Source organism: Cotesia glomerata, linkage group LG6 (genome assembly GCF_020080835.1).
Source record: "Cotesia glomerata isolate CgM1 linkage group LG6, MPM_Cglom_v2.3, whole genome shotgun sequence".
Taxonomy (NCBI): Eukaryota; Metazoa; Arthropoda; class Insecta; order Hymenoptera; family Braconidae; genus Cotesia; species Cotesia glomerata.
In genome coordinates, this window is record NC_058163.1 from 12720779 (window position 1) to 12731387 (window position 10609).

Below are 10609 nucleotides of genomic sequence, written 5' to 3' on the forward strand. Positions count from 1 at the left end.
CAATAATCAAATTTCCTTGATCATGTGGCCAATACTCATATTTTCAAGTGTTGTAGTGTCAGCAACAGCAGTGTTGTCATCTTTCGTAAATTTGCCAATCACATGTAGAGTGCTTTTGCTTGGAAGTATGCAAAAATTCTGATTCTGGATGGTAATACGAACTTCATCATTGTTGTTCAGTATATATGAAGCATATAGTTGATGAACATGTGACTCATAATGCGCAATTGACTCATCAAAAATTATGGGTTGTTGAATATTTAGGATTTCCGCCATTTGTCTCCTATTGTACCGTACTTGTCACCTTTTTCTGGACCGATGTATCTTGAAGATCCAACTATCTTTTCAGACTTTGTATTTATACTGTTCACTTGTCAAATATTTATTTAAACTTTTACTGATTGGATTTTTTGACATTACTCAGAGATAACTTGCTTTCGCCGGGGTATTATACAGTGTAAACAACAAAAATTTACTTTTATTTTTTTAATTTTCCACGTAATTTTAATCCGAGATTCTTTAGGAACTCTACGTTCTGACGTGTCAATACCCTGTGAGGTATTCTTTGACTGATGCTCCTCACCCATGTTGATTTGTTTTTATACCCAGAACCAATCTTTGTATCATAAACTATACCCATTATTACATAGTTTTTATATGCAATCTGATAGTAATAGTTTCACCTCTGAAGTTCACTAATTTGCCGTCTTGATCAACTATCTGCAACCTTATATTGTGTATGGCGTTCACAACAACTGGAAGGTAAATGACATGTGTTGGCACTTCCACAATCTTAAATCCTGGTGGCACACCTGGAAAAAATTCATGAATTGTGTGCACTTTCTTTTCATTTATATACGCGCCTGATGTAATATTGCACAACTCTCAGGGCATTTAGTTTTAGTATAGACACAGGTAAATCCGATGAATGAGTTTTGTGAGGCTCAAGTAGACGTCTTGCAAATCCTAGTAGTTGACCAATAGAATCTTCAGGTCTAAAATCAACAAACTGATCACATTTAACCTCACTTTTTAGTTCATTATTATTGGCTTGGATATTGATACTGATTTTGGGTAATGATTTTCGTAAGTATTTATCAATATCTGTAATTTCATAACTACCTGTTGGTATTGTTATAACTTTATTCTCAACAGTATTATCACTAATTATCACATCGAAATTATTTGTTACTTCATTACTTTCAACAAACTCATTATTACCTTTTGTAATTATTGCAACATCTCTCTTAGTTTTTTCTGAATTTTTATTAACAACATTGTCCTTTGGATAAGTCACATAAAATTTATTCGAGCCAATATCTATATTAGGTATTGAATTGAATGTCAGCAACTCAACAAGTCCTAAAACATAATTTTTAGTTGGTGATAATTCAATTGGAGGGAAATAATTAGCCTCCAGCACTGAAGATGATCCTGTTAACGTTAACGTAAATGACTCAGCCATGTCTGATGGATGAAACTTGAGTTGCTTTAATTTATACTTGCTTAGTTAAGAATTTAAGACATAAATGTCCGCACATAATTGAATCAAAATCTTGATATCTTTCATGATTATATTTTACGCTACCAACATCGAGATAGTCCATAAGGTCTTGTGGCGGTTGTAAATTACCAAAACTATCAAAATAAACAACATGATTTCCATTTTTTTTGTATGACACCCAGTGATTACCAGGTCCATCTTTATCATCTAGCTTTACAATTGCTGATTCATTATTTCTAGGTCCTAATTTTGGTAAGTCATTTCTCATAAAAACTCCACGGAAATTTGGAATCTTCAAAACCTTAGCATATTTCAGTACATCGATATTTGTTAGTGCTCGATGTAGTAGCTCTACATGTTTTTTGTCATCTTTTTACATCCTCTACTCACAGCATAATGCTTAAGATATAATCCCATACCACGTTTGTATGGTCTCAAGTATAAACCTTTACCCATGACTATCTCTTTTATCTTTGTGTTATGACGTTTGGATTCTTCTAATTGTTTTCTAGCAGCATTGTCATCATTGACACTTTTTGCAATTCCAGCTGCACCACCAGCGAGAGACCCAATAGCAGAAAGCCCCGCAAAAATGGGGATCAGAAATGGAAGTACTCCTCCTATTTTCGATGGGAGTGGTGAAATACGCGGTGATTTGATATTTTTCTTACCACCAGACTTTTGCACCGCATCACGGGCTCCTTTGAGTGCTGATTTTACGGGATCCCCACCTGCTTTCATGGATTGTTTAGCAGCTTTAAAAATTTTCGACAGCGTTACTTGTCGTTTCTTAATCATTTTGTTCTTTGTATTAGTTTTCTTTCTACCAATTTTTGGTTTTTTGCTGGTTTTTTTAAGACCCATTCCAAATCGTCTCTTTACCTTCATTATTTTATTTATACTCCATGCAGCAACTTTTTCTCCAATACTAGCATCTGCTGCTTTAAATCTTTGCCAGGCTTTATCTGCTAGTACTTTATCAACCTCGTGACGTACTTCTAAATTATCTCGATTCTGAGAATATGCGATATCGTGTTCTTTACACGCTGCGTCTAAAGGATTAATTCCAGGATCTCCACGAGCTAATCGTTTGACTAGCTTTGTACCAGGTCCACAATACTGATAACCTGGGATATGAAGTTCAACCGGTAGCTTGTTGATAAGACTGTTTATAAAGCCTTTGCCACACTTTCGCTTCATAATGGTATCATAACAACTGATCCTTCTGTTTTATAAAAGCCGATATTTATACCTGATCGGTGAAGTCGATGTCACAACTTTGAAACATGAACTTCAAAGAACAGCAAGCAAAGTTACCGGTGATCAACTTTGATCAAATTGTGCTAGGCACAGGTATGAAAAACACTAAAAGACATGGTTCTCTATTACCAAATAGTGTACGTGCAGTGTTTTGTGGACCATCGAATTGTGGTAAAACAAATGCCCTGCTGTCTCTCATTACGCATCCAAACGGTTTGAGATTTAACAATATATATCTTTATTCAAAGTCTCTGAATCAACCAAAATACAAGTTTTTGGCATCTCTGTTAAAACCGATTAAAGATATTGGATTTTATGCCTTTGATGAGCATGAAGCTGTAGTAAAACCTGAGGATGCTAAGCCTAATTCATTGATGATATTTGATGATGTGGCGTGCGAAAAACAAGATCACATTAGAGCTTACTTTTGCATGGGCCGGCATAAAAACTTATAATCTTATAAACTTATAAGAAAATAGAAAGTTGATGAAATTTTTCGGTATTCCACAAGATTATGTAATAGATATTAAAACAAAAAATGAGAGCATAACAATCAATCAGAGGCGTACTTATTTACAAGATTATCCAGTTACAGCAATAAAAGTTTGTTGTCAAAAACTTACTACGACGGATTTTAAGATGTTTTTTTCATGTTTTAACACGCATAAAAATTAGGAATGAGAGCGTAACAATTAATCAGAGACGTATTTATTTATAAGATTATCCAGTTACAACAATTAAAGTTTGTTGTCAAAAACTTACTACGACGGATTTTTTTTGTTGTTTTAAATGGTATATTATTACAAAAAATAATAATAATAAAATCAACATGTTATTATGCTACAGTATTATTGTTGTTATATCGACATTAACAAAAAATATTTGTTCACTATTTATATGATGGTAAATAAATCTCTGAAGCAAAAGAGTCATATTTCTTATGTTAACTATAATTTCATGCTATCTTCATAATAAATATTAACAAGATATGAACAAAAAATATTTGTCAGCTGTTTGCAACCTTGAAACTCTCTTTGACGCAGAAGACTCTTATTTCGTATGTCAACGATATGAAATTCAATATTACTTTATAAATATCTTAATAAATACATATGAGATAAATAAAAGAATAATTATTCAATGAGAATTGATGGATTATTAAGAAGAGATTTTTATTTTATTTTGTTACATTTGCCATGATACAATTTAAAACCATATGTATTGCAAGAATTCCAATTTAAATGGGATTCAGATAATTTTCCAGGAACCATATTTTCAATCGCTGAACATTTTCCATTGCACAGTGATAATCATCGTATAGTATGTCACTGTGTTCACTTCCTTGATGTTGTTCACGTTTCAAAATATTAGGTAATTTATTGATTGATGGACATCCTAAACTTTCCAAATCAATGACTTGCTTTGTTGTACTGCAAAAACTTTTAACCCATTTTTGTTTTTCACATCCTTTCACATAGATACATTGATAATCTCTGACAATGATGTTAAGAACATCTTCAACATTATCATAAGTTATGGATCCACTGACCCATGATAAACCATGAAATTTATTAATCAACCATAAATTTGTATGTTTATATTTATCAGGTAAACTGATTCCATTTACATGGTGGTTTGAAAATTTTAACGTAAAGTATGCTCGACTGATCAGGTGTTTTATTAATGGTAATTGCTGCAAGCTCTTTCACCACAAAACGATTGTTAGACATTTTAAAGCCTTGAACATCAACGATAATTTCTCCAGCCATTTGTCGCAAAAAAAAATAGATAAATTTGAGTCAGTCACAGAAACAATACTGAATATTTTTTGCTAAAATCAGTCTTTTATATTATTCAATCCTTCTGCGAAGTATTATAAAAGAAAATGTCTTGAAAAATTACTTGAAACCTAACCAATTATACCCTCAGTCAGTAAAGCAGGAACCTGCATCCCCCACCCACTCAAACAGAGAGGGCTGTGGCGGAGTCAGCCATAAGAGGTTACTCCCCTTGCCGACCTTTTAAAGTACAAAACCCTCCCCGCGAACTGCAGGCAAAACCAACAAACGATACGATCGGCCGGTAAAAAAGAAACCTGCAACAGCACCACCTGCCGGTAAAACAAGAACCAATTTCCTCTGTCGATAAAGCAGGAATCTATTTTATCGGGTGGGCTGACGCCCCCTGTTCACCTACTGGCAATGGGCTTGAGTCCGGAGCGACAATGGTCACCAAACGTAGCCGAGGTCACAGGATAGAAGTAAAAAGTATACAGTTAAAGATATCGACAGAAAATGGGGGCTGTCGAAATATTTTTGAGAGAAGAAGTACTTAGGGTACTGAGACGAGTAGTTCTCGTTGAGCATTGATCAAGTAAAGATCGCATACATCCTGCTGACCCCGGATTCGTTCTCGGTCTCATTCCCCAGCGCTTTTACCTTGTATATTAATTATATTTGGATAATTAATCGTAGTATTGTTTATACAAGTTAGCGTATATTTTAATTATTCTAAATTAATAAATAATTGAATAAACGAATCCAATGGACTGTACTAACGCCCCTAATAATGCTTTTCCGACATCAGAAGTGGGATCAGAATCATTTGCTGCATCCTCCTATGAGCAATTTAAAACTATTTTTGGAAATGCAAAGCAAAAGTCTTGTGAAGCTAATGAAGGCTATCACAAAACCGGCGTCACTGAATCGTAGTATTTTACTACCGAAATTTAACCCGGGAAATTCAAACGCGGATTCGTTTACTTGGTGTGCGACAGTGAATGTATTTGGTGGAATGTCTTCTGGGAGACAGTTCATTAATTATTGCAGCAATCGACGCTTTTCAAGGGATCTATTGAGTGGCGAATCAATTCCCGCACCGTGACAACTCTGCCAGGTTTTGTAATACATCGTGGTGAGTCGTTTTCATTTTGGTTTAATTCAGGAGCGGAATGCTCATTGGTTAAAGAAAGTATTGCGACTAGGATCGCAGGAAAAAGGAAAAATAATTTAACAATTCTGAAGGGTATTGGAAATGTTAGCGTGAACTGTACTATACAAATTTTGTTTGACATAACTATTAAAAGCCATAAGTTAAAGATACTTTTTCATACTATTGCACATGATTATTTAAAATGTGACATATTTATTAGTCGTAAAATTCTTGGGCAAGGATTTGATGTAAATATAACTTCAAATAATTTAACTTATCTAAAAGTAATCAGGTTAATGCGTGTAATAAACTCGAATCTATTAGTAAAATACATTTTAATGATATTGATACTGACGTTATTAGAGATGATAAAGAGAAACTTATTTTAATCTTAAAAGAATATACAGATTCATTTATTCAGGGGTTAATACTGGGGTACTTAAAATACGTTTAGTTGAGCCTAATGTAACTGTACAAGGGTGACCGTATTGTCTTAGTATTGAGGAAAGGCATGTAGGTAGTAAATGAAAGAGTAGATGAACTATTGAAAGCTAATGTTATAAGTACCAATCGTTCATCTTTTGCAAACCCTATATTATTGGTTAAAAAGAAAGATGTTTTGGATCATCTATATGTTGATTATCATTCATTAAATGATAATACAATTAACAATAAATTTTTATTACCCCTTATTGCTGATCAGATAGCCCGAAATTCTAATGTAAAATATTTCACGTGAAATATATGAATATATGAATATTTGACCATGTCATTTGGCTTCAAGAACGCACCGTCTATCTTTTAACGCGCTGTTGTAAGAGCCCTCGGATAATTTGCGTATACATACGTCATTGTGTATATAGATGATAATATGATTATAGCTTCAACTATCGAGGAAGCGTTAGACAGACTTCAAAAATTAGTTGTTATTTTCATTAAATCCGTATTCTCTGTTAGTTTTTCGAAATACTCGTTTCTCAAAACCCACAGGTAACGAAACCCTTATACCCTCTGATCTCAGATAGCAAAAGAAATATTGAATGGACTGGGGTACATGAAAATATCCGTCAGAAAGTAATCTCTGTATTGACTAGCGAGCTTGTACTATTGATCTTCAATCCGAACTTTCCTATAGAGCTGCATACAGATGCTAGCTCTGAAGGCTATGGGGTTATATTAATGCAAAAATTTAATGGTTCAAATAGAGTTATCGAGTATTATAGCAAAGCTACTAGTTCAGCTGAGTCGCGATATTATTCATATGGATAGAGACTCTAGTTGTATTTAACGGAGTAAAGTTTTCTGCTATTATTTGCATGGCCGACTGTTCCTAGTAATTACGGATTATAATTCGTTAAAAGCTTCTCCGAAAAAGGCTGACTTAACACCAAGGGTTCACCGTTGGTGGGATTCCTTACAGATTTTTAAATTTGATATCGTGTATAGAGAAGGTAAACGAATGGCTCACGCTGATTTCTTTTCGCGTAATTCTATTACGGAACAATTGCGTAGCAATTCAGATAAGATTTTACAGGAACGCATAAATTTGACGGAAATTTCCAATCATTGGCTCCTTGTTGAGCAGCGGCGCGACCCAGAAATTAGTAAGATAATAATTGATTTATAAAATGATGAAATCGCGTCCGATCTTGTTAAAACCTATTTTATTTTATTTTATTTTCTTTATTAATAAATCCTGACAGCCTGTATGGCCAATTATGAGGATACAAAAAGATACATTAATGTATTTTAGAAGGTATATTACACACGTTGCAATGAGCAATTATAAAGAAACATATTTTTAAAACTATTAACTAAAAGTACAGGTGTTTAAATTTGATTTATATAATAAAATATTCGCATATTTATACTTATTATTACAATAAGATAGTATATATAAGCTCAAAACAATAAATATAATTATTATTAAGGCAGTGGAGCATGATCATATGCTTTTGCTAATTTAATTGTCTAGAGTTAATTATGATGGATGCTAGAACATTGGCGCTGCAGCGCGTTTGATAGCCAAGCAGGTCAATATCACTATTCTGTTGAACTATATAATTACAGGCGTTAATCAGTCTATTAATAGGTGATGTAAGGATGAAGTTGCTCCTCTGCCGAGGTGGATAGAAAGGCTGATCAGATCTTAAGCATCTTTGCGGTACTAATATTGAAATCCGTTCCAGAAATCTGGGACAATCAATTTAATTGGATAGTAGTCCAGATACTAATAATATTGATGCACAAATTCTGCGCTCTTCAAGAGTCAGTAAGTTCGCATCCACACACATGGTAAGATAATCATATCCACGGTCCGGGTATATGCCAAAGTTTTTAAATGAGAAATATTTAAGGAATTTACGCTGTAGTTACCCAGCGGTTTTTTTATAGTTAGTTTTGGTCTTATTAAATTCATTTCAGCTGTAATCCTCAGTGCAGGATGATAGGTATCAATTTTAACCAATGGAGAATTATCTTCATCAACCAAACAATTAATTGACGAAAAAACTAGATCAAGTATCTTACCATGTGTGTTGAGAACTTCATTATATTGGGTAATGTTATGAAGTATAGAGAAGTTAATTAACTGATCCGCCTTAATGTCCAAGCCCCCAGCAGGGGAGTTAACAAAATGCGGCGAGTTGAAATCGCCCAGCAATACCAATGCACCAGCATCCATGGCCGAGTGAGACGAGAGTTGGTCAAGGAGGTCAGAGTAAATGTGTGCATGCAGGTCAGGAGGAATATAGATGTTAATTAGATGAGTTTTTATACGCAGATTGATAAAAAATACACCCACAATTTCAATCTGTGGAAAGAGCAATAGTATATCATCAAATTTTATGGGTATTGCATTAAGTGTACTCCTGCATGCAATCAGCACACCTCCACCCGACCTCCTGAACTCCTCACGTCTGTCGCACCTAAAAACAGAATATTCATTACTAAAAATTTCATTATTAAATACACCTGTTTTGAGCCAGGTTTCAGAAAAAGCATAAAAATCATACTCAGCTATACTAGTTTATAAAATATACTATCTAATTTGGTATTTAGTCCCCTGACATTCTGATAATATAATGTCAGACAGGATGAGGTGGAGTTTAAGAAGCTGAGTTTTTGGGAGTCGAGGCTAAAATATTCCGATGGTCCTTGATTATCCTCGGTTGACCAGCACGAGTTACAATCCTCAAATTTCGTTCCCCTGCTGCTGTCTGTTCCTGGAGTTGTTGACGTAATATCTTTTGTTCGTTCCTCTGGAGATTTGTTTTGTCGTGGACTATCGAAAGATTCTCCACTGACAGGAGAGAGTCCTTGGCTTTCTTTGCTCTTATCAATCCGGTTATGATCTGATCAACAGAGACATGGTTAACGAAAGTAACCTTAATTGGCCTAGGATGGAGTGAGTTTGACGAATATTTACCCAGTCTTGTACAGGAGGAGATTGAGACATTATTTGCAAGAGTATAGCAAATACCTTGGACTCTGGAGAGGTCATCCTCTTGACGCTCAATAGGAGTAGATTTTTGAGATTCAACAATGCCTAAAAAAAGGGCATTGTTTCTTCTGGCCAGACGATCGTCTACTTCACGCAGAATAACACTATTATCAGCCTGAGTATGTATGTCAGTAACTAAGTTGTGGAGATCCGCAATTTTCTGAACATTGGAGGTTATAATCTTAGCATTGGCCGTTATGCGCACTTCATTATTCATAAGTTTTTCTTCCACAGCACAGATTCTATTTTGAAATTGCTCTGTAAACTGTTTTACCTGTGATTTAAGGTCATTTACACTAGAGATGACAGGTTCTACCTCATTTTTGATGTCATTACGTAGTGATGTGACATCATTATTGACATCCGTCTTGATATCATTACGCAGTAACGTAACATCATTTTTAAAGCTGTTACGCAGAGCACTTATTTCTTGCTTAATAATGTCACGAATATCTTCTGTGGAGGAAGACCCACGTCGGCCACAGCAACGTTGAATAAGCCCATTGGGCAGAGATCCAGCACGTTCAGCGCAGCTTGGATGATAGTAGGCTTGACAGCCAGTGCATTGTACATACTCTTTTGCGACTCCTTGGGAGCAGCCGCGACATTTCACTCCAGACGGTAGACCAGATGATTTTTGTTTATCCAAGTCAGACATTTTTAGGTTTACAGATACAACACTGAGGTTTATTATGATGAAAGTACACTGTGATATAGTACAGGTACTCAATCCGTTCACTATTTGGTTATAGTCACTTGGTTACAGGTACCCAAATTAGATAGGTACGGCACTGGACTACGTAAGCTGACTGGAGTCACGTCCCAGTAAGATCCAGCCAATAAATTAATATAAATCAATAAGAATGTTTGCACTATCGATGATTTATTTATAGAAAATCTTAATAGTCACAATAAGCAAAAATAATAATGCAATTATATTGCAAAAGTTATACAGTATCAGACTGTATTAATTAATTTTCACTGATAATGCCACGTGCACAGCGGCTAAGTTAACGTCCAACACGCTGCGATCAGTTATAATAGAATTAGAACATTTATCATCGAGAATCTATTAAAAGACATTACTTAGAGTAACTATAACGCACTTATAAAGATATTGAGATGTTATATATAATTTATTAGCACAATTAATTTATGAAATTTAGCCCAATTACGGATCACATTGAAAGACCATGTCTACTCATGACATGCAATATACTAATTTTGTATGAAGTACGACAGGGATTATTCCACCGAAAAATCCTAGGCGAGGTAAAACATTATGTTTACCTATTGTTCTATGTGCTTTTAGGTGGTCGGTAATAAATCATGTGCACGAGTCAATTATGCACTTAGGATGGGAGAAAACACTTGACAAGGTTTGCGAGTATTATTAGTTTGAAGGAATTACG

General features: G+C 34.7%; 1 protein-coding gene across 1 annotated transcript; it reads right to left on the bottom strand.

Annotated features, from left to right (window-relative positions):
* Positions 1-8575: 8575 nt before the first annotated feature.
* Positions 8576-9855, bottom strand: LOC123267934. Its single transcript, XM_044732821.1, has 3 exons — positions 9123-9855; positions 8884-9048; positions 8576-8622 (listed from the first exon to the last, which is right to left on the bottom strand). Exons 1-3 carry the CDS (start codon positions 9853-9855, stop codon positions 8576-8578), a joined length of 945 nt encoding a protein of 314 aa, XP_044588756.1.
* Positions 9856-10609: the final 754 nt, after the last annotated feature.

What these genes read in the sequence shown, in the direction of transcription:
- LOC123267934 (XM_044732821.1), bottom strand. Translation starts at nt 9,855, where the DNA reads ATGTCTGACTTGGATAAACAAAAATCATCTGGTCTACCGTCTGGAGTG. An exon ending in CTCCTCCTGTACAAGACTGG is followed by an intron (nt 9,049 to 9,122) that starts GTAAATATTCGT and finishes TCTGTTGATCAG; the next exon opens with ATCATAACCGGATTGATAAG. An exon ending in GGGAACGAAATTTGAGGATT is followed by an intron (nt 8,623 to 8,883) that starts GTAACTCGTGCT and finishes TTCTGTTTTTAG; the next exon opens with GTGCGACAGACGTGAGGAGT.